The 26,305-nt window shown below is 49.7% G+C and overlaps 1 protein-coding gene across 7 annotated transcripts in view; it reads right to left on the reverse strand.

The window, feature by feature from the left end:
• Positions 1–17,694: 17,694 nt before the first annotated feature.
• The window catches only part of DAAM (disheveled-associated activator of morphogenesis-like protein), a 107,543-nt gene continuing 98,932 nt past the window's right edge, over positions 17,695–26,305 (reverse strand). For 6 of the 7 annotated variants that reach the window (XM_025300990.1, XM_025300991.1, XM_025300988.1 and 3 more), the window contains 5 exons: positions 22,770–23,245; positions 22,125–22,561; positions 21,687–21,814; positions 21,434–21,604; positions 20,099–20,365 (listed from right to left, as the gene is read on the reverse strand). In XM_025300990.1, coding sequence (XP_025156775.1) covers positions 20,099–20,365; positions 21,434–21,604; positions 21,687–21,814; positions 22,125–22,561; positions 22,770–23,245 — 1,479 coding nt within the window. Of the gene's footprint in view, positions 20,366–21,433; positions 21,605–21,686; positions 21,815–22,124; positions 22,562–22,769; positions 23,246–26,305 lie in introns of all 7 variants that reach the window. The other variant, XM_025300987.1, reaches the window with a different exon arrangement.

The following is a 26,305-nucleotide window of genomic DNA, read 5'->3' on the forward strand; positions in this document are numbered from 1 at the left end:
AGATGCGGCCCCTCCGAGGACATGTGCTGGACGAGGCGGTCGGCAATAATAATTCTAGCACCTTGCCCGCCTCGTCCAGCAGGCAAATCGGCCTGTAGGCCGACGCACTCCCGGGTGTCTTGCCCTCCTTAGGGAGGAGGATCAATTTGGCCCTCCTCCAAACTGGAGGAACACTCCCTCCTTGAGGCACCCGCTCAAAACCCCGCGTAAGGCCGCGGACAGGTTCTCGTCGCCGAGGGTGAGAGCCTAGGCTCGACCGAGGAACCCCTTCAGGGCCGGGGGCTTTCCCTTTGGCCCCGAGTTTCTCCTGGCCTTGACGAGCTCCTCTAGTCCTACAGCCAGGTCCCCCTCCCAGTCCCCCTCCCCCATTTCGGGGGCGGGGATCCTGGGGGGCCCCCCTCCACCCTCGGAAAGAGGGTGTCAAGGAGCCCCTCGAGGGCCTGGCTGTCCAACGATTCCGTCGGCGGGGGCGCTCAAGGGCGGGTCTTACCCATCACCCTTTTGTACGGGCGCCCCCACGGGTCGTTGTCCAGGGAGCTCGTCATCTGCTCCCAGGCTGCTCGCTTAGCCTCAGCGATGGCGACTCGGAGGGCCTTCCTGGCTAACAGGTAGCCCTCCTTCGCCCTCGTGACATCCCCGCCTCTTCACTGGGTCCGGTATAAACACTGCCTGGCATGGACGGAAGAGGCGCGGAGTTCCGCGATCTCCTCCGTCCACCAGTATGTCACCCGGCGACGGCGGGGGTGGGCTTGGGGCATCGCGGCATCGCAAGCCGACGCCACTATACCCACTAATTCCTTAGCCCCCTTCTGGGGGTTGAGGGCCCACTCACCTGGCTCCTTCTCGAAGTGCCGGGTGGCCCGCACCTGTGGAGGTCTGGGGAGGCGGAGGGCCCACACTATATACCGGTGGTCCGATAGTGTTTCGCCCTCCACCATCCACTCTCGGAATAACCGGGCGGCTGAAGGGGTCGCTCAGGTCAAATCAATGACCGACTCCCCCTTCAGCCGCACACAGGTGCTGGCCGACCCCTTGTTCATTAGCAAGAGGTCCAGCCCCGCTGCCCAGTCTATAAGAGCCTCGCCCCGAAGGTCCCTCTGCCGGGGACTGCACCCCCACCCTTCCGAGTGGGCGTTGAAGTCCCCGGCAACTACGACGGGTCTGGGGTGGCATCTGCGCACCACCTCCCCGATCCCGTCTAGGACCCTCTTAACACGGGCGGGGTCTCCCAGACCTTGCTTGTTTCTCCGGTGGTGGAGATAAACCCCCACCACCGTGATGGGGCCCGCAGTCGACCACCACAAACGAGGACCCCTTTTTCCTGAGCTCACAGGAAGGGGTCCCTGCCGAGGGGTTTGTCACCATGGCCACCGAGCCGTCACTACTGCCGAACAAGCCCGGATTGTTCGGCGACACGTAGTGCGGCTCGGTGGCCACCCCCAGCCCGGCACTCAGCTCTAGGATCCTATTTGAAAACAGGTCCTGAGCTCGAGTGCCGGTGCCGAGGTTGGCCTGTAGGACCCGGAGGAGCGTGAAGGCTAAGCCTTCGCTGCCTCCTCCGGGCTACCTACTTCCACCCCCTCTTGGGAGACCTCCGTCGGTTTAGCGGCTTCGGTCTCCCCTGAGGGGGTATTGGCCGCGATTTTGGTGGCCTCAGTCGCGGGTTCCTCATGTTGCGCGGAAGCTTGGGGGTCCCTACCTAGATCGTCCCCTCCCCTGGGGAGTATGAGGGGGGCAATCTCTAATTGGGGAGCCGGGGGTGACACTCCCACCGACTCCCCTTCTAAGTGTGTTGGGGATTTCTCCTTTCCAGAGTCAACCCTCCTCACCTTCTCCTTCCTGGCGATTCCGGGGTCCTCGTCCGACTCCTTCGGCTGGTCCCTCGTTTCCGCTCCCGGCCTCTTCTTCGTTCCGAGGGGCGCCGTTTCCATCTGCGTTTGGGAAGAGGATGAGTCCCATCCGTGCCGCTCCTCCCCCCACTCCTGTGACATCACCACCATCGAGGCCACCTCGTCATCCTCCTGGTTCCTCGACAATGGTCGTGCCGTCTCCCTCTTCCGCAGGGCCCCTCGTAGGGGGGTGTCAGGGCTGACACCCTCCACAGGATCCCTCGTCGGGGGGTGTCGAGACCGACACCCCCTTCCTGTAACAACTGTTGGGGGGAGGATGTCCGCGGGGGCATCCCCCGCTTCGAACCCTCCCTTTCCAGCCTTCTTCTCTCCTTCTTTCCCCTTCCCTCTTCTCCTTCTCTTTTTGGGAGGAGGCTTACAGGCCGGCCCTCCGATCTTATGACCGGAGGGCCTGCCCACCTCAGCGCAAACAGGGCACTTGACCGCCGCCGTGCAGCCCTTGGCGCGGTCACCCCACCGGGCCGGACCCCACCGGGCCGGAGCCACCGCAGCGGTAGCAGAGACCACTGCGGTCGACGGCGCTAGTGCACCGCTCGCGCACATGCCCCCGCTCTAGGCAGCGGAAGCACAGCTGTGTACGAGCGGGCAGCGCCGTCACCCCAGAAGGTGTGTGGGGGTCCCGACGGGACCCCCCAAGCCCCCCCCCTCGGTGAGGAACCGAGGGGGAACCTACCGCACAAGACCCGGGGGCGGGTCTTCCCCCCCAGGGCTCCCTCCTTCTCCGTACCAACACCGGATTCGGAGGTCACACCGTGGAGGGAGGCTATCCCTCCTGGCGCGGTCAGGGGTGTTCCCACAAGGCGTCGGCCTACCCCCGACCGCTCCTCCCTGGCCCATGGGTCCCGGTGGGGGGGCCGCCCATGACCGCTACCCCACCGGCAGATCCTATGGGCCTGGGATGGGGGAGTGTGCGGGGAGAGCTACACCATGCTCTCTACACCGCCCACTCCTCCCATCCCTCCGCCAGGAGGGACGCAGAGGCTTCCACCTCCCTTGACTCCGTCTCGGAGACCCCCTTCGGCCTATCCGCCGAGGGAGGGTCCGGCGCTACAGCAGCGGCCGACGCTCCTTTCGCCCCAGGCTCTACCTGATCAGTCGGTGGCGGAGGCTGAATAACTTCAGCCTCCGTCACCCCCATCCCTACCTTGCCGACTGTATCCGGGCCAGCGACCGGGACCGAAGCCCCTTCTTTATCCTTGGCGGCGGCACCGCCGGAAGGCTGCGGCTGGATATCAGCCACAACTCCCCCACGTGCCGCCTTTTTCCTCCTCCGCTTTCTCCTGCGGGGAGGAGCCCCTCCTCTCGGGGCAGCCCGAGGGACCGCCTTGCACGCCGGACCACCCATACGGTGGTCCGCTTTGTTCCCCTCATAGTAGCACAGGGGGCACCGAACAACCTCGGTGCACCTCTGTGCCACGTGACCGGCCCCCCCACATCTGAAGCAGTGACCTGCCAGACCGTTGTCTGTCTGGCAGGTCACTGCCATATGCCCGTACCGAAGGCATTTGAAGCATTGGAGGGGCCGGTCCCCCAACACTCTAATGTTTGCCCTCGCCCACCCCATGACGAGCCCTTCGGCTGCCAATAGCTTCTGGGCTGGTGCCAAAGGGCACCGGACCCAAGCTGCCCCTAGTCCTCCAGACGATCTCCTAATCTCCCCGATCTGGAGATCATCTGGAGGACAACCCGATGATTTAAGAATCGCGGTCCGCAACAATATCGGAGTGACGGAGTCCTCCAGGCTGACGATGCGGAATTCCGCCTTTCTCGTTGGCCTGGAGACCACCGTCTCCCCATGTAGCACATTCTGCAAGTCCCTGGCCAGGCGGTCGGCTTTATCCCGACCACCCTGACCAGGGACCTCCAGGATTACTCCATTCTTGGCGCGTTTCACCTTAAAGGCGCCAGGCTCCAGGCCGATCTCCTGTAGATCGACCCGGAGCCTAGCCTTCGCCATAACCTCCTCAATGGAGGAACCTCCCGGCAACGCTGTCTCCGTTACAACAGGGTTGCGCGGGGGGTTCCTCAGCTGTAGTTTATTTTGCGGAGGAGGGGGTCACTTCCTTGGGACCCCCTCCTCCGCTACCTTACCTACCTTGGGAGGAGGTGCCGCCTTCTTTGTGGCACCCCCTCCCATTGACTTGGGGGGTTCGATTTTCCCCTTCCTCCCTTTCTCCTTCCCTTTCCCCTTGCGAGTGGACACGACCGTCCACTCGCCCTCCTTTCCCTCCCCAGCGGCAGTCGGCTGTCGCCTAGGTGGTTGGAGGGGGGCGGCCCCGCTGCCCGCAGCTGCAGCTGCTGGAGAAGGCAAAAGCTTCTCCAGCAACCCCCCCAATGCGGGCGATTTCGGACTTGAGGCCCCGGACCTGAACTTCCAGGGCCCCAAGTCGTCCATCAGGGCCACCCTCCTCCACCAACTTTTTATATTCAGAAAGAGCCTCCTCTATATAGAGGAGATGGGAGATGGGAGGATAATAGATGGGTCTATCCGCAGAGTCCTCAGGTAGTCAACACTACCCAAGGTCTCCGCGGCCAGATCGCGTCCCCTATCCGCCTCCAATGCGGATCTCCGCACGGGCGGAAGACCCCACTGGTGGCGCCTCTGACGCACACCCGAAACTCCCCCCTCCCGCGCGTTTCGGAGAGGAGCCCCCTCAGCTGAGGGCTCTTCACCCTCGACCGGGGGGAACTCCTCCCCCGGGAAGAGTTTCTCCCACGTTTGCATGGCGGACGTTTCAGCCCCACCAGCACGCGTACAGGGAGCTGCACTCCCCCCCTCCCGATGGGAACTAACGCCCCCGAGAGGAGGGAAGTGCACCTCCCCGTCCTGCCACAGCTGCGAGGTAGACTCCTCCGCCTTTTTTTTTTTTTATAGAGGAGGAAATGCTTATGCACACCCCATGGCCGCGCAGGAACCATGGGGTAGTGTGGGACTCGTACCCACTAAAACCTCCCCCGGCCGAACCGCGTGGCTCATGACAGGGAGATCCAGGAACAGCCCTGACCGAAGTCAATTCGCTATAACTTCTGCATCCCTCCGTCACCCCCGCGGCACATGCCATGGCCTTCAATACTGGGGTCTGCGCAACCCTTCCCCCTGACCCTAACCAATCAAACAGGCCCAGTCTGGTCCACAGTACAAGTACCGTGGTCAGACAGGCCCGGACCAACTATCCCAAAAGATCCGCTGAACCGAAGTCCAGAGGAATGACACCGCACGCAGCGCGAATTCCGTCTAACAGCGAGCCAGTATCGGGGACCCACCCTACGGACGACGCCCATACCTCTCTCTTTCCGCGGACGAGGAACCCCCTTGCACCAACGCCCACCTAACCTATGTCTCCACGCAAGGCCCTCGGACCTGCAAAGGTCACAACCCACAGCACTTGCGCGGCACATCCTTGCAAAGTGACCTACATCACCGCATCTATAGCAAGTCCTGCTCCTATCCACAGGCGACTTGCACTCTACCCCTTTTTTTTTTTTTTTGGTCACGCAGGGGAAATCCATCATGGATACCCCCTCCCCTTGGGGGGGAAGGGGGTTATGTCGGACTCTTACCGACTAAAACCTCTGCGGGATGTCTACCTGTCGGACCGTGAGGAGGGGAGTCGGGGGAACTACTCCCGTATTCCCTCCCCAACCCCCCGGTCACAGGGCTCCCTTCCGGGAGCCCCTCGCCATCTGTGTACCGCGCCCTGTTCCACGAAGGGAATCCAGGGCGCGGTCCCCGACGAGGGTTACCCCCGCCGGTTGGCCTTCTGGTGTCTCCTGTCAAGGAGGGAGAGGACATCCGCCCTCCCTCCTTACCCCCCTCCCTGCTAGTCATGGAGGGGTGGATTTGTAGGGGAGCGGGCCCGGCCCCAACTGGGGCACCGCTCCCCCCTGTCCCTACTTGTCCGGTCGCTCGGGGGGGAAGTTAGGGAAGGCGTCTCGCCGCCCCCTACTCCTCCCCTTGCGACCGGTGGCGGGCCCGGGGCGGCCGAGGGGACTCCCTACCCTCGCGGGTCTGTGAGCCCCCCTCGGCCGGCGCTGCCCCGAACCCGCTGTCGCGTCCCTCGTCCCCCTGGGGGCGTTATCCGCCCGGGAGCTGCTCCCCGTAGCCCCGGTACTGTCTTCGCCCCCACTCGGCGGTCTCCTTCTGGGACATTACTGCCTCACAGAAGGAGACCGCCGCTGTCCACGCCTCCTCGCTCCCGCACATAGCTTTGACCATGTGCGGGAGCGAGAGCTCCCCCTCTCAGCATCCCACCGCTCCGCAGAGGACACGGCGCTCCCCGGCCCATGCTGGGCACGCGACCAGGGTGTGGTGCGCCGTGTCCTCCGCCGCGGGGCAGTGGTGGCATCGAGTGGTGAGCTCCTTCCTTATCCGGTACAGGTACCGACTGAAGCAACCGTGCCCGGTCAGCACCTGCGCCAGACGGAAGGATAGTCCACGTCCCTTCCTGCCTGTCAATTCGGACAGGCAGGGACGGACAGCCGCTGCCGTCGCTGGCCCGGGACCCCGGGGGTCGGACAATAAGTCCTCCCACCTTTCCCGAGTCCGGGCCTCGGCTTGGAGCTTTAGACCCCTTAGGGCCCTGGCCGACATTCTTCCCTCCCTGTGAAGCTTCTTCACCCTCCAATAAAGGAGATGCCGCTCCTCGGCTAGGAACTCCACAGGGGGACGCCGGCCAGGGTAGTCGCCGCCATGTACGACACGGTCCGGTACCCCCGAATCGCCCTGATGAGAACGGGCCTCAGGGCCTGCCGCAGTGCGCACTTGCCTCTGCGGCAGGCCCCCAGCTGTGGCGCCCAGATGGGCGCCCCGTACAGGGCGATCGAGAGCACCGCCGTGACGTACAGGCGGCGAGCTCTCCATCCTGGGCCCCCTTGGGTGCGCGTCAGGCTGGCCACCGCCAGTCCTGCCTTGTGCACCCTGGGGGCCAGTTTCCCAAAGTGGGGTCCGAAGCTCCACCGGCTGTCCAGCGTCAGGCCGAGATATCTCATCCTCGGCCCGACGCGGACGTGGACTCCATCTACGAGTACCCGGGTCCCTGGCGGCACCCTCCGATCCCGGCCGTGAAAGAACACGACCTGGGTCTTTTGGGGCGCCACCTTGAGACCCAGATCTCTGATGGTACTCACCACTGACACCAATGCCGTCTCCGCGCGGAGGCGGGCTTCCCCCCAGCTCTCCCCCCCCGGCTACCACTAACGTGTCGTCTGCGTAGCAGACGACGTGGCAACCGAGGGGAAGCGGAGTGCGCAGCACCCGGTCGAACGCGATGTTCCATAGCAGGGGGCCGAGAACCGACCCCTGCGGAACACCGCGCTCCATAGCGTGCCGGCCTTGGACCCCGCCCTCCACTGGGAAAGCGAGGTCCCTGCCCCCGGAGTAGGCCGATAGGATTCGCCGGAGATAGACGGGCACCCCGTGGTGTTCGAGGGCCCGTCCAATCTCCGGCCAGGGCAGGGTGTTGAAGGCGTTCGTTATATCTAACAACACTGCCAACAACACCCCGCCCTCCTCCTCCACGACCTCCCGGGTCAGGTCCCGGAAGCACTGGATAGCATCCAGCGTTGACCTTCCGGGCCTGAACCCGTACTGGCGGTCGTGGAGGTCCGGCCCCTTCGAGGACAGGTGCTGGCCGAGGCGGTCGGCAACGATGCGCTCCAGCATCTTGCCCGCCTCGTCCAGCAGGCATATCGGCCTATAGGCCGACGCACTCCCGGGTGCTTTGCCCTCCTTGGGGAGAAGGACCAGTCTGGCCCTCCTCCACTCTGGGGGGAATACCCCCTCCCTCAGACACCCGCTGAAAACCCTGCGTGTGGACTTGCACTCTACCCTACGATGACCAGTCTCCCAACAACATCTCATGAGCTCCGAGTCTCCCGAAACCTCCTGTCGGATCCCAGAACCCATGTCCCACCGACGACGAGTCTCCCACCTTGTATATGCAGGGAGACTGTCATGTTCTATCCCATCCTTATCCATACCTTTTCCATTACCTAATCTTTTACTTCCTTCCTCCTTTCCGCAACCCGTCCGTGCGTACTGAACCTCCTCAAACACCTTGCTCCTACTCCAACATCTACTGCTACTACCACTATTCCCTTCCCTGTCTAGTCTATTCCTACTCTTCCATTCTTACTCTTCTATTCTTACTTCTCGTCGTCCCTTCCTATTCCTATTCCTAGCTAATTCTCAATCCACGGACTCGCGACTCATTCCACCTCTCGGCCCTCTGCCCAGAATTGTCGCTCCACCCGTTATCCATAATTCCCTATTCTTATTCCTATTCTACTTCTTGTTCTCCTCATTAAGAAATCCCATGTCTCTCGTCCTACCTCCCACAACCTTTCCTCTATTACCATCTACCCCGTACCCATCAACCGCGCAACCCCGGGCCTTGCAACGACGCAAGACACCGGCGTCGCAGGCCAACGGTCACCAGACGGAACAGACCGGTTGCGTTCCCACCGGCTAAAACCATCCACCACCGCAGGTACATCTGGGCGACAATCGCCATAGTCCCAATTCCGTCTCCACTCAACCACATTGCAGCCAGATCCGTGGCAGTCGGGACAGATAATACTGTCATAGCTGTCGGATCCTGCCTTCCTTATCCTTATACTCCTTTTCCTAAACCTCCTTCTTTTTCTCTTCTGCTGCCCTAAACCAAGGCCCGAGCCCGAGCCCGAGCTCTCCGAATCAGAGGCCGCGGACCCGACCTGCTCCTGCCCATGCAAAACCCGAAGGCATAATCCGCCATGGCCAGTCAAGTTGCGAGGCCTCCGTACATCGTTCGCCCGAGCCTCCTTCCGACCTTTTTCCTTCCAAGTTTCCATTGAACTACACCTCTTCCAATTTTCATTCCGTCCATTATGCTTTCTCCTCCTCCTAAATACTTCCGAAACATTCTCTTCCTCCTCTTCTTCTTCTTTTCCAACCACTCTCCTCGAATCCAAAGGTTCCAACTCTAATCCAGTCCCAAGAACTGTAACCGAATTGAGTGGTCCCCTTGCAGTTCCCTTACTTCCTACCTTCTTATCCGTTCCGTCCTCTATAACAATCCCCTCCTTTCCACCCTGTGGATCGACAACCAGCCCCCTTGCCACACCTAAAGGGGCCGTATCATCATCCAGGGGTCTCCGTAGCCACTTCTAGCAGCCGAACTTCGTCTTCCAGCTTGCGCACAACCAGAGAACTCAGCGAGCCCGAATCCCGAGTCGTCTGCACCCCAACTTCCTTAAGAGAACTTTTCTCCATCTCTCTTCGCATACAACAGCAACCACAGCCGCAACAGCAACTATCAGAAACGGGTTTAATCTCCAGTTTTTCCTCCAACCTCCTGACAATACCTTTATCACTCACCAGGGCGTCCATAGATCTCAAGGCTTCCCATAATCTGACACCAATGGCTTCCAACTCCAGTAAATACTGACGCATACGAAATTCCCATTGCGTCAGTTCCACCACAAAAGAGGATTTCGCACCAACCTCGAGAGGCGTCAACTCCTCACCCAGGTGTGCCCTCATCCTTTCCTGTTTATACTCACCGCTATTACCATCCATCCCCATCGGCATTTCGGGTATTAGCCTGTCATCAAGGATATCTGAGACAATGCCAACATTTCCTTGCGGCTTGGCCAAAGGAAATGAAACCACTACCTCCTCCTCCTCCTCATCCATGCTCGGATCACGAGCTAAACCCTCCGATGTTGAACTGGGCCCAGAAAACCACCGTCCAACCCTTAGACTCTGTCTCCTCTTCCTCTCCGGCTGAGACACCTTCGCAATTCCGACTAACACTGCCGAGTGTGGCAGGTGCGGCAACCTCTCACCATCCTGCCTCCGTTCCCCCAACAAAAATGGAAGATTCCCATCAGGCCGGAGAAAGGGCCAGGACTCTTCTGATTCAACCGGGGTCTCCGCCCATTTCTTCCACTTTTAAAATTTCTTATAATTTCGGTGTCTGCCCTTAAACACAGAAACATCTTCCCCATCTGTCCAATACGGTACCCCATCATCTCCGTCGCCAGAGCAATCCCCGGGAAGATAAACCTCTTCAGGACAAAGCCAATTCATCTTCTCCGGATCCGAAAACCTGTCCTCCATTACCTCAATAAACTGAAGGGCGGAAAGGCCGAAACGCTTCCCATACGCCTTCATCCTCTTCCTATACTCCGGCATGCTCCGGTAATCATCGCGCCGTCCTATATGCACTCCAAGTGCCATTCGACAAGCCCTCCTTATCTTCCTCCTCAAGCCCAGGGCAAGCGGCCAGCTACTGCCAACACACGCCTTCACAGCAGCGGTAACCATTTCGGATAAGGGGTCCCCTCCCAACTTCTCATCCAGCCCTATACTTGATGACGACGAGGAGGCAGCAGGGACAATACTGCCTCCACGCCGGTCCCTGAGTCCGAATCCCAGGGCATTCAATCCCTCCTTTGTATACTCAGCCATAGTTTGTTTGTTAACAAGGGTTAACAAGGGTTTAATTTCGGGGTTTTCCTTCCCCTAGGTCGACAGCCACACAGGCTAACGAGCCCGACCTGCCCGCGCTGTGGGGTCCATTGGACCAAAGTCCTCCGGCCCCGTAATACCCCCCGGGAGGCAGCTGCCCATCCCGGGGGAGGACGCTCTTGGTTGGATCCCTCAGTGCAGACCAATCCGGCTAGGTAAGACCTACCAGGAACCGAAGCTCCCGCCAGCATAGTTCTACACTTCATTGGGACCCGTAAGCCACTCCACCACGACAAGGTGGCGCCTACAGGAGTGGAGACTCCTCCGCCTTGCGCTTCCTTTTTCTCGCGCTCTTCGGGCCGGCGAAGGTCGAGGGTGGGTCCATTCGACCCACACTCGGCCTACGCCGGTCCTGAAGCGCTTCCTTTCGGGCGGTAACCAAATCGGGCGACGCGCCCGCCTGGTACGCGCCGCCTGGCCCGTCGTATGATGACGACGGGGGGGTGCCGGGACCATACGCCCCCTCCCGCCGTTCCCCGGCTCCGAGTACCGGGTGTTGATTCTCCCTTTTTGCCATTTCTCCATAAAATGTGGGGGTTTTACGTGCCCCCACACACACGGGTTTGATTTCGGGATTTTCCTTCCCCTAGACCGGTTGCCTTCACCAGGCTAACGAGCCCACTCTGCCCGCGCTGTAGGGTCCTTTGGGCCCCACGAATGAGACCCTCCAGACCCTGGATAAAACCTGGAGGCAGCTGCCCATCCAGGAGTATTATGGACGCTCTTAGTCTGGCCCCTCCGTACAGACCACTCCGGCATGGTAGAACCTGCCAGGGGCCGAAGTCCCCACCGGCACAGCTCTGTCCATCATAGGGACACGCAAGTTCCCCCACCGCGGCAAGATGGCGTCCACGGGGGAGCCAATCACAACCTCACATGTAATGTCTTAAATTAAATTAGCTACAGGGTGTTTGATAGCTGATCATGCAGACAAAAGTTGGAGATAGATTGGGTGTAGCCGAGAAGAAAAGTCATGTACCATAATGTCAAATTGCCAATAGTTATCGAGTTATTAATTAAAACATGTGAGCCAACGAGCGCGTAGAGAGAGGAGGGCGGCCACAGTAAGCACGTAGACATTTGATACAGGCGGAGTCAGCGAGTGACGGTAGGCGAGCGCGCGCGGCGAGGGGCAAATAAGCGACAAGAAGCGATCGCGCGCGACGAGGAGCGAGCGAGCTTTTTCTTTATAGCTTTTTCCTTATAGCTCGCCCGCTCCTCGTCGTTCGCGCTCGCTCGCTCTTCGTCGCGCTCGCTCGCCTTTTGTCGCTTGCGCTCGCTCGCTCCTCGTCGTTCGCGCTCACTCGCTCCTCGTCGTGTGCGCTCGTCTCTTGTCGTTTACGTTGCCTCTCACCGCGCGCGCTCGCCTATCGTCACTCAATGACTCCACCTGTATCAAATGTCTACGTACTTACTGCGGTCGCCCTCCGCTCTCTACGCGCTCGTTAACTCACATGTTTTAATTAATAACTCGATAACTATTGGCAATTTGACATTATGGTACATGACTTTTCTTCTCGGCTACACCCAATCTATCTCCAACTTTCGTCTGCATGATCAGCTATCAAACACCCTGTATGTATATTTTTTAATTATTTGTTAACTTATTAATTTATTAATTCGTTAACTCCAGTTTTATTTTTCAACTAATTTTCCTCGGAAAACGGTTCCCTCTCAGATGAATACACAAAATTTTCTAGTATAAATTGAGCGCTGAATATTTAATTATTTTTTTCCCACGAGACAATTAACCCTTTGCGGTCGATGTCCCCGCAGCGGGGACATTCGCAAATCGTCGAAGAAGTCGATGTCCCCGTAGCGGGGACATTCGCAAGTCGCCGTGGAAGTCAGGGCCGCGCGCAGCACGGCGAACGAGGCTAACGGAACAATGACAGAAAACTATCCTCCCGATGCCTCCTCATTCAAATGTTTCGATCAAGTTACAGATATCAATATTTATTCATTTGTTTCCTTCGCAAATCTCTCAAATGGTGGAAAAATTATTTTTTTGGGGCATAGAGATGTGCGTCGTCAATTCCTACATAATGCATAAAATAACAAGACAACAGAACAACGAAAAGCCACTAACACACTTAAATTTTGTGAAATGTTTAGTCGATCAGTTAGTAGGAAATTTCCGGCACCAAACACTATCTACAACGCAACTTTCAACGTCATTCATAGACATTAGATTAAATAATCAGCTTCATATAATTCGTTCAGGAGGCAAGAAAGACTGTGCAGTATGTTCCGACAGGAAAATTCCAGAAAACAGACGACAAACACACACGTACTGTGATACTTGTACACGGAAGCCAGGACTTCATATCGGTGATTGTTTTGCAAAATATCATACTTTAGAAAATTACAGAAATTAAAAATTTCGTATTTTTACGTATTATAAGTAGTATTAAACACAACAAATCAATTTCAACAAATTCTATGTGTTTTAATATCCATATATTGACTTTAAATCCTGTACGGAAAAGTAACTGCGAAACGCTAAATTTGCTCCGACCTGCTGGTACTCCCAAGAACGAAATCTGCTGACCGCAAAGGGTTAATGTTTAAAAATTATTGTTTAATTAACGTGTTTAAAAATAAGAAAATAATTTATTTTGGATATTTCCAGTGGTCGTAAGAAGTCGGACAAAGTGTCATTTTTTTTATCACAACGTGTATGCTATGGAATGCAATTTTAAAAGTTCTCCGTGTGATATCAAGCGAGACGATACCATGAGAGATGTCGTTTTCGTTCAATTCGTCAACGACGAATTAAATGAGAAAAATACAAGAAAAATAGATCTCACAAGGAGAGGACGCATCGACCGGGAAACGGTTTGGAACGAAACTTACGAAGTTAATAGTAATTGACTACTAATAACTCATGGTAATAGCATACGATGCAATACCTCTCCGTTTTCGAGAAAAAACGGTCTAAAGGAAAGAGCCAACAAAGTGTACGAGTTAGTAAGAAGGGTATTCAACGATCGTTGGCTCTTTCCTTTAGACCGTTTTTTCTCGAAAACGGAGAGGTATTGCATCGTATGCTATTACCATGAGTTATTAGTAGTCAAGTACTATTAACTTTGTAAGTTTCGTTCCAAACTGTTTCCCAGTCGATGTGTCCTCCCCTTGTCAGTCGAATAGGAAATTGGGTGATCGAAATTATTAGGTGCGCAACTAAGTTCTCGCTGTTTTTTGATGAAAATGCAACTTTATTGTGAAAAAATGGTTACAAATGAATCATTCAAAATATTGCCCATCGCTAGCGACAACTTTTTCCCATCTTCTGGCAGAGCTCGAATACCGTCACGGTAGAAGTGTTCGTCTTTTGAAGCTATCCACGAATCAAGCCATTTTGAGATGTCTTCATATGAGCGGAACTGCTGATTAGCCAGACCATGTGCCATCGAACGGAACAAGTAATAATCGGACGGCGCAATATCTGGGGAATATGGCGGGTGGGGTAGGACTTCCCATTTGAACGTTTCTAAGTAGGTTTTAACGGGTTTGGCAACGTGAGGCCGAGCGTTGTCATGCTGTAGAATCACTTTTTCGTGCCTCTGCTCGTATTGTAGCCGCTTTTCGCGCAGTGCTCGGCTCAATCGCATCAATTGAGTTCGATACTGCTCCCCAGTGATGGTTTCGTTCGGTTTCAACAGCTCATAATAAATAACACCACCCTGGTCCCACCAAATACACAGCAAAACCTTCGCAGCGTGAATATTCGGCCGAGCCGACGATGTAGAAGCATGACCGGGCAGTCCACATGATTTTGTTCTCTTTGTGTTGCTGTAATGAATCCATTTTTCATCACCCGTAACGATGCGATGAAGAAAACTCTTCCTTTTTTGCCGCTGGAACAGTTGTTCACAGGCGAAAAAACGACGCTCAACGTCTCTTGGCTTCAAATCATAAGGAACCCAAGTTCCTTGTTTTTGAATCATTCCCAACGCATGCAATCGCTTGGAAATGGCTTGGCGGGTAACTCCTAATGCTGAAGCAAGCTCTTTTTGCGTTTGGCACGGATCCTCATCTAGCAATGCCTCCAATTCAGCGTTTTCGAAGGTTTTTGGCCTTCCTTCACGCGAACGGTCGTCAACAACGAAATCACCGCACACCAGCACGTTGTTTCACTTAGAGCAGCATCTCCGTAAACTTTTTGGAGTTCTCGATGCGCTTCAGCCGCCGTTTTCTTCGAATGAAAGAAGAAAAGCAACACTTCCCGCAAATGACGATTATTTGGCACAAAATCAGACATTTTCACACAACCAAAAGTATATGACGCAAAAACAAAATCACTAATGTGTCAAAGCGGTTTGTTTACCATATGTCTAAGCTTGGTTCATGACGTTTTGGTTATGTCACAATCGACCAGCACTTACTACTGGAGCCATCTCTTGAAAAACAGCGGGAACTTAGTTGCGCACCTAATATTATTCTGGTTATTAGCTGTTACTGGAGTCTCCGCATGCTTTAATGCTTATGTTCCGCGATTATTTTTATTACGTATGACGTTTGTGAATGTACATTCTTGCACACGCAAACATAATTTCCAATTTGCAAATATGTCGCTTGTGTAAACAGTTAGGGTAGTTAGGTATAGTTATTAGGTAAATCGGAAAGTTTCGTCCGTTTAGCGACAAGTAGTTATAGCTAGAACTGTCGTTAACCTCTAATGTCTAAACGAAGCTTAATAATTTGTTTTGACATCTGTCAATAACATTCAGTACATAAAAGTATACGTTTGCATCAATAACATTGTTTTTTACTGCATCGAAAATGTCGAAATTTGAGCCAAATAAGCGTCATTTGCGCCAAGTGTTAATCTTTTGCTTCAATTGGAAGAAAACTGCAGCTGAAGCTCATCGAATGCTTGTAGAAGTTTATGGTGATAATGCTCCTTCCGATAAAACATGCAGAGAACGGTTTCGACGCTTTAAAAGTGGTGATTTTGATGTAGAGGACAAAGAACGTTCTGGACGGCCAAGAATATTCGAAGACGAAGAATTGCAGGCATTGGTGGACGAAGACCCATGTCAAACGCAAAAGCAACTTGCAACATTAACTTGTGCTCAATCTGTCATTTCCGATCGTTTGAAAGCCTTAGGAAAGGTTTACAAGGAAGGAAAATGGATCCCATATGAACTGAAGCCAAGAGACATTGAAAGGCGAAAAACCACCTGCGAAATTCTGCTCGCTAGGCAACAAAGAAAGGGGTTTTCACATCGTATCATTACTGGAGATGAAAAATGGATTTATTTTGACAATCCCAAACGTCGAAGAACTGTTTGCGATCCCGGCCAACCCTCAACATCGACGCCAAAGCGGAATATCCACGGAAAGAAGTCAATGCTCTGTATTTGGTGGGATCAGAAGAGTGTGCTGTACCATGAACTGTTGAAAAGTGATCAAACAGTCACAGAGGATCTCTGTAGAGAACAAATGATCCGTTTGAGCCGAGCATTGCACGAAAAACGACGAGAATATGAAACGAGACAGCATAAAGTGATTTTGCTTCATGACAACGCTCGGCCTCACGTCACAAATCTGTCAAGAAAATGTTAGAAGCACTTCGCTGGGAAATGTTACCCCATGCGATTTATTCACCAGACTGTGCCCCTTCCGACTACCACTTGTTTCGGTCGATGGCACACGCATTTGCTGAGGAATGCTTCAATTCTTTTGAAAACGTCGAAAAATGTGTCACTGACTGGATAGCCTCCAAAGATGAGTCATTCTTTCGCCGCGGAATTCGTTTGTTGACCGAAAGATGGGAAAAAGTCATCGCTAACGATGGACAATATTTTGATTGATGTACTTTTTCATTTCGTTTCTTAAATAAAGCTATACGTTTTGCAAGAAAACGGACGGAACTTTCCGATTGACCTAATAGTTAGCAAATTTCGTCAAGATTGTAGAATATTTGACATTAGAATATTCGTTAGATTATTCGACGACGAATTAAATGAGGAAAATAAATCTCAGTCGAATAAGGAATTGTGTGATCGAAACTGTTATTTTGGTTGTTAGCTGTTATTGCGGTTTCCGACCACACACAAGTATTGAACAATATATCATCGATAAGCATGTTTAGAATATACCACGGGTCGTTAGCTTTGCCCACTGGTATATCAGCATCAACATGGACCAATAAGAAGTCTTCTGGACAATTCAACAACAAATATTTTAGAACGCCGAACAGGAAAAGGAGACTCTCTTTTCTCTCGACTTTAATTCGTTTACGTATTGGTCTTTTTACGATGGGCAACACTTTCAGATTTGTCACAACTTTTGTAACTGAATAAATGCTCATTATTGTTGAATTATTACGGGTACGTGTCACTTTTTTCACCGTGTTATTACTCGTCTGCATTTCTTATCGCGGCTATCCTCACACTTGTTTTACTGCTAGTCCCTCTCTCTCTCTCTCTCTCTCTCTCTCTCTCTCTCTCCCTCTCTCTCTCCCCCTCTCTCTCTCCCTCTCCCTCCCTCCCTCTCTCCCTCTCCCTCCTTCCCTCTCTCTCTCCCTCTCCCTCTCCCTCTCCCTTTCCCTCTCCCTCTCTCCCTCTCCCTCTCTCTCTCCCTCTCCCTCTCCCTCTCTCCCTCTCCCTCTCTCTCCCTTCCCCTCCCTCCCTCTCCCTCTCCCTCCCTCTCCCCCTTTCTCTCTCCCTCTCACCCCCTCTCTCTCCCTCCCTCCCTCTCCCTCCCTCTCTCCCTCTCCCTCTCTCCCTCCCCCTCTCCCTCTCCCCCCTCTCTCCCTCTCTCCCTCTCCCTCTCTCTCCCTCCCCTCTCTCCTCTCTCCCTCTCCCTCTCTCCCTCTCTCCCTCTCTCTCTCCCTCTCTCCCTCTCTCTCTCTCTCTCTCTCTCTCTCTCTCTCTCTCTCTCTCTCTCTCTCTCTCTCTCTCTCTCTCTCTCTCTCTCTCTCTCTCTCTCTCTCTCCCTCCCTCCCTCTCTCTCTGTCGTGCAGAGAAAAAAAATCATCTTCGTGCTTGCCGTTAAACATAATGTAAGTCTGCGCACGGTATCGTGTTTCTCAACCACGCAATTATGAGTGCAGCACAAACATGAACCGTTAGAATCGTAGGGTAATCCAACAATAAATGTATCACTTAAGAATTCTTTCCTAATGTTAATTAACTATTTTTTGCCTGCATGATAATTTCATAATTTACGAAATACAAGTATAAAAAATGTAATTTTTACGCACAAAATTATATAAATGAAAGTGAATTCTCCCAAATGAATAACATAAACAAAGACACCAAATGTCATTAAGATCTTACATTTATTTGATATATTTCTTCATGTATTAGTACATGTGTGATATATTGACGATGCATAAATATATATATATATATGTATATATATATATATATATGTATATATTTATTTATAATATATTAATTGGACATTGATTCTCTTGCAGAATGGCCATTGCTCCACAGGAACGAGAACACATAGATATATTAGATATTTACAAAAGTACAAAAGCTTACAAAACATCGACTACTATACAGCAAATTTCTCTAATCACTTTCCGTATATCTTGATTTTTTTCTACACATCGGAAACTAGCCTTAATTTCTCGGGTGCGGCACGGAGCCGGCGCAACATGCTTTTTCTAATCGTTTCAGATCATACTCAAGTCATATCTCTCTCTCTCTCTCTCTCTCTCTCTCTCTCTCTCTCTCTCTCTCTCTCTCTCTCTCTCCCTCTCTCTCTTTCTTTCGGTTTTGTTAAGATACAAAATCAGACTTGTAATTTTCTGGAAGCAGTAAACCAATCGTTACTGCTTGTCTAGGCCCTTCTTTTTCGCGTGTCTATGAGTGTCGACGGATGTGTACTCGCTATGACGGCCGAGAAATTTATTTCTCTCGCGAACGATGCTGTTCTCGCATTCTCGACGACAATTCCAAACGTCCATAAAATTCTAAGCAAATCTTCCAATAACGGCTGGATGGTCACTCACCGGTGAAACGCAATTAAAAAAGCTACCATCACAATTGTTTCTCCCCGCAACTACTACGATTAATAAATATGTCTTCAATTATACAAGTTACAAGTTTGCGCAAATTTATAGTCTGCACTGCTTTGATTTCGATGCCACGAACAGGAACTTTATAGACGCCTCGTCTCGTCTCTCACCGACGAATCATCGCGCTTCATCGTCGGAGCGAGACGTCGCCGTTGCCGTCGCCGTCACCGTCGACGTCGTCGAGGTCCAGCAAAGTTCAATTGTGCTCCCGATCACAGCTTGATCTCGATCAACGAAATAGACAAAAATAGCGGCTATATGTACAAAGTAAGACTCGCCTCGCGCACAGTTCGGCCGATACCGCCGTGACTGTTATCGCTCTCTTTAGCTGTTCATGTACAATCTCGTACATCCTCCTCTCTTAACAAATAAATCGCAAGCCGACGGAGCTCGCAGCTCCGTCGGCTCGCACACATATTGCGTGCGGTCCTCCTAAAAATATCAATAATTTGATATGCGCCTGCCATCAAGGTTACGCGATGAAGAATAATTACTTCCTCGAGATAATTGCGCGCATACGATGCGTTGATTAATTACATTGCGCAACTACTCTTTTTTTGACTACCTTTATTCACCGTACAACGAATACGAGTTTTGATCCTCCTTTTGATCGACAGATACCTCTGAGATTATATTCGCGAGAATTTTCTTTTTTTCTCTTATTTCATACATGTGCTACGTCCGATCTCGTTGTCCTTTCGCTGTGAGGACATCCTTGATCGTCACAGATTTTTATCGAAACACATTAGAAGTTTTGCAATGAACACTGCGCTTTGCTGTCATCTCTTTATCGCCGATGTAAACGTTTGGAAAATAAATTAAGTCACTCGTATCGAATTGTAATTGTACTGTATTGTAAATTGCTCAATCACAAAGAGAAACTCTTGTACCTATAGATCCGTCGGGAGCTTACTGTGAAACTTCTCCGCAGAAGCGCTAACGCAACGCCAATTCCACGATCGAGCTTTTTCTCGTTAAAGCGTGTGTACTTTCTCATATAAAATGTCCGTAGAAACATGCGGAAAAATCCAAAAAATTCCTCTCTTTCCTGTTTATTTGATGTGGAATCTCAACAATATGTTTATAAAAATCCTTTGGAAAAGTACTACGCAACATTAAGGCTATATTAAATTCCTGTAGGCGAATAATTTTAACAGCGACGCTCAACTCGTCGTATGGAAAACCTCTTCGAAAGTTCACAATGTTCACAATGTTGTGTATTGCGCTTTTTACGTCCGAGAACTGTAAAAAATCTCTAGGAACGAAGAACTCTCGTCTAACTACGCAATCAAATCTTTACGATTATTCGAATCGTATACGATTTTTCACATCATATTGTCGCGCGTGTCGGTAGAAATATGTTTTCTTACAGAAACACGTTCTTGAGTCAACGTCTCTTCCCATAGTGCCGAGTTGTTTTGTACGAGACACCTACAAACGACATGGAGGGACGCAGATTTAGGTGCACTTGTCGCAGTGCCGAAAATTCGCGCTGAAAGCTCTCTTATCGCGTTTGAACCCTTAGAAGGGCAATCGTACTTGCTATTTTTTCCTTTCAATTCGAAGTAATATCCAAGTGACAACTTCCCCGTCCGCTTCGTTTGGCAGTATCAATCGACATTCATCTCAGGGGTTTTAATGACGCTCTCGAGAATCTTCACGATGAGTGCTGTGCCTGCGCGACTCTTGCCCGCTAGGTGTGACCGGTCGCCGCTTCGATCTCTTGAACTTGGCGATGTCTTCGCCAAACACATCGCCGGTGCGCAACGCGGATATCAGGTCGTCGAATTCGCCCTTGTTATCGCTCTGCCCATTGCCATTAGCTTCGTTCTTCTTACTCAGTGAGATGCTGTTCAATATACCCTCTCGCGAGTTTTTCCTCTCCATCGTTCTCTTTCGTAGCTGCAACAGCAAGTCATTTCTATTGTGCAAGAACCTTTCGTAAACTTTGCAAACTAATATAATATCTTCGACATTTAATACCGACAAAACATTTGAACATTGTCAACGTTTAGTGGAATGTACAGAATGTAACATCAACATATAGATCAGGATAACGGATTATCTACCTTCATTCGGACAATAATGCAGAATGTTATCGAAAAAGTCACTCGTTGATCTTGTCAATAATGATATTTGCAGTGCTCTCAATTATGATGAGTGTAACTCATTTTGCATTGTAATCGTTTATGATAATGACCGAGCCTCATTGAATTGAAAAAAAAATTTTTTAAAGTGAAACTGGGAAATAAACATTACAAATTTAAGCAGATTAAATAAGAGTAATAGGGGTAAATAATGCACCATATATTTTCTTGTTTCGCATAGATCGCTTCTGCAAAAATATAAATCGACCAGAAACACAGCATAAATTATTGTTCGCAGCTTAATCAATGATAACTATTAAGCGACATAATTTCGGTACATAATCTTGTATTTTGATGTCTTTTTTATCAAAAATATTATTTATTTGTCAGAGTATTTGCAATTTAAGAAATCAGAAGTTTTATAAGCCATTTCTTTCCGATAAGAAGAGTTCAGAACACGAGCATTCTACACTCTAATGAGGAATTTTTAATGAGTGACTTGACTTCTGCCATAAACGATTCTGGTGCAAAATTAGTTGCACTACTCATATCTGAAAGCATTGCAAATATCATTATCGACAAGATTAACTTTTTCGGCAACCTCTATATTATTATCGTCCATATGGGGACAGGCAACCCGTCATATTGATCTGTACGTTGATGTTACATCCTGTACATTATTTATCAAACGTGAATAATTATGAAGAATTTAATAATGAAGATTTTAAAAATATAAGATAATACTTGAACACTTGATAACAATTGAAAATTGGAAAACAACAGAAAAGTTTGTAGAACAAAATAAAAATAAATGAAACGAGAAAGATTAGAAAATACTGTGTATTATTAACGCGATGTACGAGTATTTATCGGTTGAATCTACCTCTTGCTCTTGTTTCGCTCTACGTTCTTCCTCTTCGACCTTCTTCCTCATGTTCTCCACATCTTGTCTTGCTTCGGCCAAAGCTTGCAAAAAATTTTCAAAAATACCGAAGAATTCGTCTGGCTGGACGCCGGCCGAATCTTCACCAAATAGCCTAACCGCTCGATCAAACTATTTCAGAAAGAAAATGATCATTATGATTAAATTTTTTGCTGGTAATCTTTAGTAATAATGAAAAAAAATATATTCTAACCCTGGTCTTCATGTCTTGGAACAAGTCCTCCGCCTCGGCTAGTCTACACGTGGCTTGCGCCTGGAAGTCCCTCATTGCCGGTAAGAACATATCACCCTGAAGTACTTGAGCTTGACCTCGATGGAATTCTGTAAGAAACAAAGAATTCCAAATTAAACGCAAGCTGTACGAACAGTATAATAAAATTTCCCCAGTTTCTTCCTTTCGTCCATTCTCAAATATCACTTTCGTCATTGCGAATTTCAATTTTCAGGCTCGAAAAAGAACAAACATCTTTGGTAACCATCATCAATTTCGCAAACTTAGAGACGTGAAAAGACGTAAACATCTCTAGTTGATCAAAATTTGAGCTCGTTTCCTTATATTATGTCTCCAAGCCGTGTCTAATTATCTTTAATTATCTATAATTTTCCGAACTCAAGCATTATCCATCATTACCTATTTCCCTCTGAACATCTTGCAATCCGTTCTTTAAGTTAGCCACTTCCTTCTGCAGATCGACCATACTGACTCTGGCGGCGGTCCTAACATGCGGCATATCTTCCTCGATCTCCAGGACCTCTCTGAATCTGGCCTCGAGGATCTGCACGAGATAGTGCAGCAACGTCGTGCCCTTGGAGCAAGAGGATTTCGTGTCGACTAGACGATTCAAGGAAGCTAACCGGAAGCCACACGCGTTACCCCGTGCGTTTCCGCGATTCACATAATTTCCCAACGCCAACACCAACTCCAGCAGTTTCCTGAGTCTTCGGGATCTGGCTACCTGCCGGCTCGCTTCTAGAACCGCTCGCATCCTCGGAGTCAATTCGGCGATACTGGCTGCAAATTTCTTCTTGTAGTGCAGCGATCGCAACCTCTGCTCATAATGAGGCACCCTGGAGATTCGTATTTTCTTTTTGTTAGACTGCTCATCGATAGAAGTGATTGGAATGATTTGTGAGTACTCGAGATCATTAACTAAGATTGAGATTCAGATTAAGATTAAAAGATTGTATTAGTTTAGATTGGTTGTTGTTAGTTGAAATGACAAATATCAGAACGATACCCTATCATTACGATAGGGTAAACAAAAATGCCACTCACTTCGATATCTGATACAGGAAGCAATCGGCCCTATTCTGCAAATCCTTCTGATGCATGTCCAACAAAGCGGCTTCCTCCGATGATGGTATGTACTTCAGCAATTGTTCCACCATGTCAATGTGCAAAATGTTTTGCTGATCCATCGACAGTATCGTCCTGGTGATCTCGTTATCAGTCATCTTTAGCTTCGACAGCAGTATCGTGCAATTCTGCGCTCTCCTCGAATCGATCACTGACATTGTCTTCTTATTCTTTCCTAACGTTCTCAAATCTTCTATCGAACCCTCCGTGGATACGCCATTCTTCTGATAAGCGCAGAAAATTTTGTCGATGGATTCGAGATCCATAATATTGTAAAGCTTCGTGTCGTCCAGCTCGGACCATATCGTGCCCTGTAGCTTCTGCTCGGGTATCTTGGACCAGTTAAATGACTTTAGGGGATTGCTCGGCTGCGGCACGTTCTTTATTATCTCCACCTGCGAATTGTTCCGATCAACAATTCCGATTCACGATAAACAACTTATGATATAAGCTGTTCTGTAGTTGTTATTGCACGTTGCTGTTGAAAATGTTTATTGAAGTTATAACAAAATTTCCCGCAGGATTTTATTAATTATTAGGAGTGTGATTTAATTTTGAGTGTGGTTTCCTTTTCTCAAAAGCTGATTTACTTAAACAAGATAATGAACGAATAATATAATCAAAATATTTTCCTTCGTTTTCTAAGACTTTTTCTCATCATTTCGGCAACAGATAGTAGTATGTGGGAAGGTATGGCCCGTCAAAACATTCCCCCTCCACTCGATCCCCCGGCGCCAATAAACCACGCCCACCGGCACCGGCTGGTCGAGTAGAGGGGGAATGTTTTGCCGGGCCATACTTCCTCACGGGCAAAAATTGATCGACTTTTGACACAAGCAAATTATGGCCGGAACTAGTAAAATGGCGGACATTATTAGGGATTTGGCGATTATTCTGGCTCTTTTGACCGGTTTACTTAATTTACAATATTGCATTTGCGGAAAAACTCTGTAAGGTGCTGCATAGATTCGAACCTGGGGACCTCTGGGGCTCTTGACTCACGCGCGTCTTACCATTACGCTACTGCTATACCCTGATGGAAACTAGTTATATTGCCTATATGCGGAAAGTATCGACGTCGTATATTTTTACACAGAATACTTAACTCTATATTTACATTTATACATTTTTCTTATTCTCTAGAAATAAATGTTCAGATTCGATGGAGGAGAAGGATCAACCGACTATTCTCTTACGACGCTACATAGCCATATGGCAGAGAGAGTCCTGTGTTGTTGTCGAATCTATGTTTTAGAGCGATTCGGCATACCGCATTTCACGACGTCGTAACGACGAGACGAGAGCAAGTCGTGCATGCCTGTGCTACTAAAACGTAGATTCGACAACACAGGACAATATAAATGTGATAAATATAGAGTTAAGTATTCTGTGTAAAAATATACGACTGTTTTCTCTCAATAATGACTTATCTGAATATTGCGTACACAGTAGTTTAGCAGAAAAACTTTTGTACAAACCGTATGTATATAATATTAAAATAATTATTTTGCGAAAATAAAGAAATAAATTCACTTATAAATATATATGTATTTCTATCCTTGAATACGCTCCCTCGAATCACAATAAAATCTTAGCAAATTGTATCGCTAGAAGCTGTCTCTTTCACAAGTGTTCGCTCGTACGAGCTCATTGAACGATTATTAGCTCACAGCTTCGCGCTGACAAGCTAATATCGCTAGCTGCGCTAAAATAAGCTATTCCCGCGGCTGCGAGCGCCACGTGAAAAAGCTTATTCAACGTGGCGCTTCCACGGATATGAGCTAGCGGGGCCACCGCGGAAGCTTCGTTGCTTCTACTCACTGCATAGCTAGTTCTTGTGTGAGTTACAAGTTCTTGCACGAATAATGTCCGTTGCTAACGTGAACGCTGATCTTAAGAAGACATCGAACAGCCTCTCTACAGAAGTGAGAAACGAACGCAACGTGCTTCTATGCATGACTTACGCTCTTAACAATTCGGACACTAAGAGGGCGCAAGTTGGGTTGCGCACCATGTACGACGTGGGAACATTCGAGCCGGCGATCAAGATAATGGGAAATACGGCTTCAGGAATTCTCCTTGATTTAAATACGTAGGAGAAATTTGAAGATATTATACCCTCTGCAAATTCTTACTTGTGCGGGGAAAATAAGAATATGCCAACCCCTATCATCATTAACATCACCATCAGCTTTACCTCTGCGTACGGTGCACGGGCTATAATGGTGAGCTAACGAGGGAAAATGGAGAACGAAAGCGGATCTGTGAAGAAGACATCAAAGGACTCCAGACATTTGAAGCAGCCATCGTTGAAGATACGTAAATTATACACGGAAAATATTGTAATGCAGAAGACTTCTTTTGATGGTCTGGAAACTATCGTGAAATGTATCGACGTTAGATATGAGCACTTACAATCGGTTACAGCTCTTGTAAATAATTGTAAGTGTATTTTAATATCCGAGATAGAGTTTAATCTGCTGAAGAAAGACGTAAACGAAGATTTCATGAAACAAACGCTCACTGGTAAATATCGAGAAATCGAAGAAAACGTACGACGCCGAATAACCGAAAACCGAAAACAATTTACCATTTTTAGACTCGTACTTTAATATTGTATTCTATGAATTAACCTCGATTCATTTAAATGAAATTATACGCGAAATTGTAACGAATGTAGAGTGCTACGAATGCTTGCAAAGCTACAAATGTAACCTCAAAAATAAAATATGAATTTATTCTATAAAAATTTTGTATATTCCTTACTCTCCACCTCTTCTCTCTTCCCTGTGATCTCCAATTCGCGGTAACAAGACCCGTTGTAAACTTTTCGAGTTCGAAAGCGAAGGGACATACACAGGTAAAAATATTCGGTTCGGGTAGACATAGACCGGAGGTATCGTCTTCTAACAATCGCTGAGTAGTTTTTACTTCGAAATTATCCTTATCTGCTCGAACATGTTCACACGCACTCGCGCGACTCAAGAGCAGGGACCTCAGAGACTCGAGTCCGTAGAGCCTAGAATTTTCGAAATTTTCCACGTGTGACGTCAATATTCTACGTATGTATACAATATAGCTAGTTTCCATCAGAGTATAGCAATAGCGTAGTGTATAAGACGCTTGACTCAAGTGCTAATGGACCCAGGTTAGAATCCGAGGAGAACCTACAGGATTTTTCCAGAGAACAACACACATGCTGGGGATAACCACACGCACACACACACATACACCTCACCCTGTTATACGAGTATGTTGTGAAGCCAGTTTCTACCAGAGAGCAGCAGTAGCACAATGGTAAGACGGTTCTTAACCTCAAGAGCCCAGAGGACCCCGGTTCGAATCCGAGCAAGGGGGACCCCACAGAGTTTTTCCAAAACTTGTGACGACGATACTTTCCGTATGTAGGCAATAGAACTAGTTTCCATCAGGGTATAGCAGTAGTGTAGTGGTAA

Source organism: Harpegnathos saltator, unplaced genomic scaffold (genome assembly GCF_003227715.2).
Source record: "Harpegnathos saltator strain DR-91 unplaced genomic scaffold, Hsal_v8.6 scaffold397, whole genome shotgun sequence".
Classification (NCBI taxonomy): domain Eukaryota; kingdom Metazoa; phylum Arthropoda; class Insecta; order Hymenoptera; family Formicidae; genus Harpegnathos; species Harpegnathos saltator.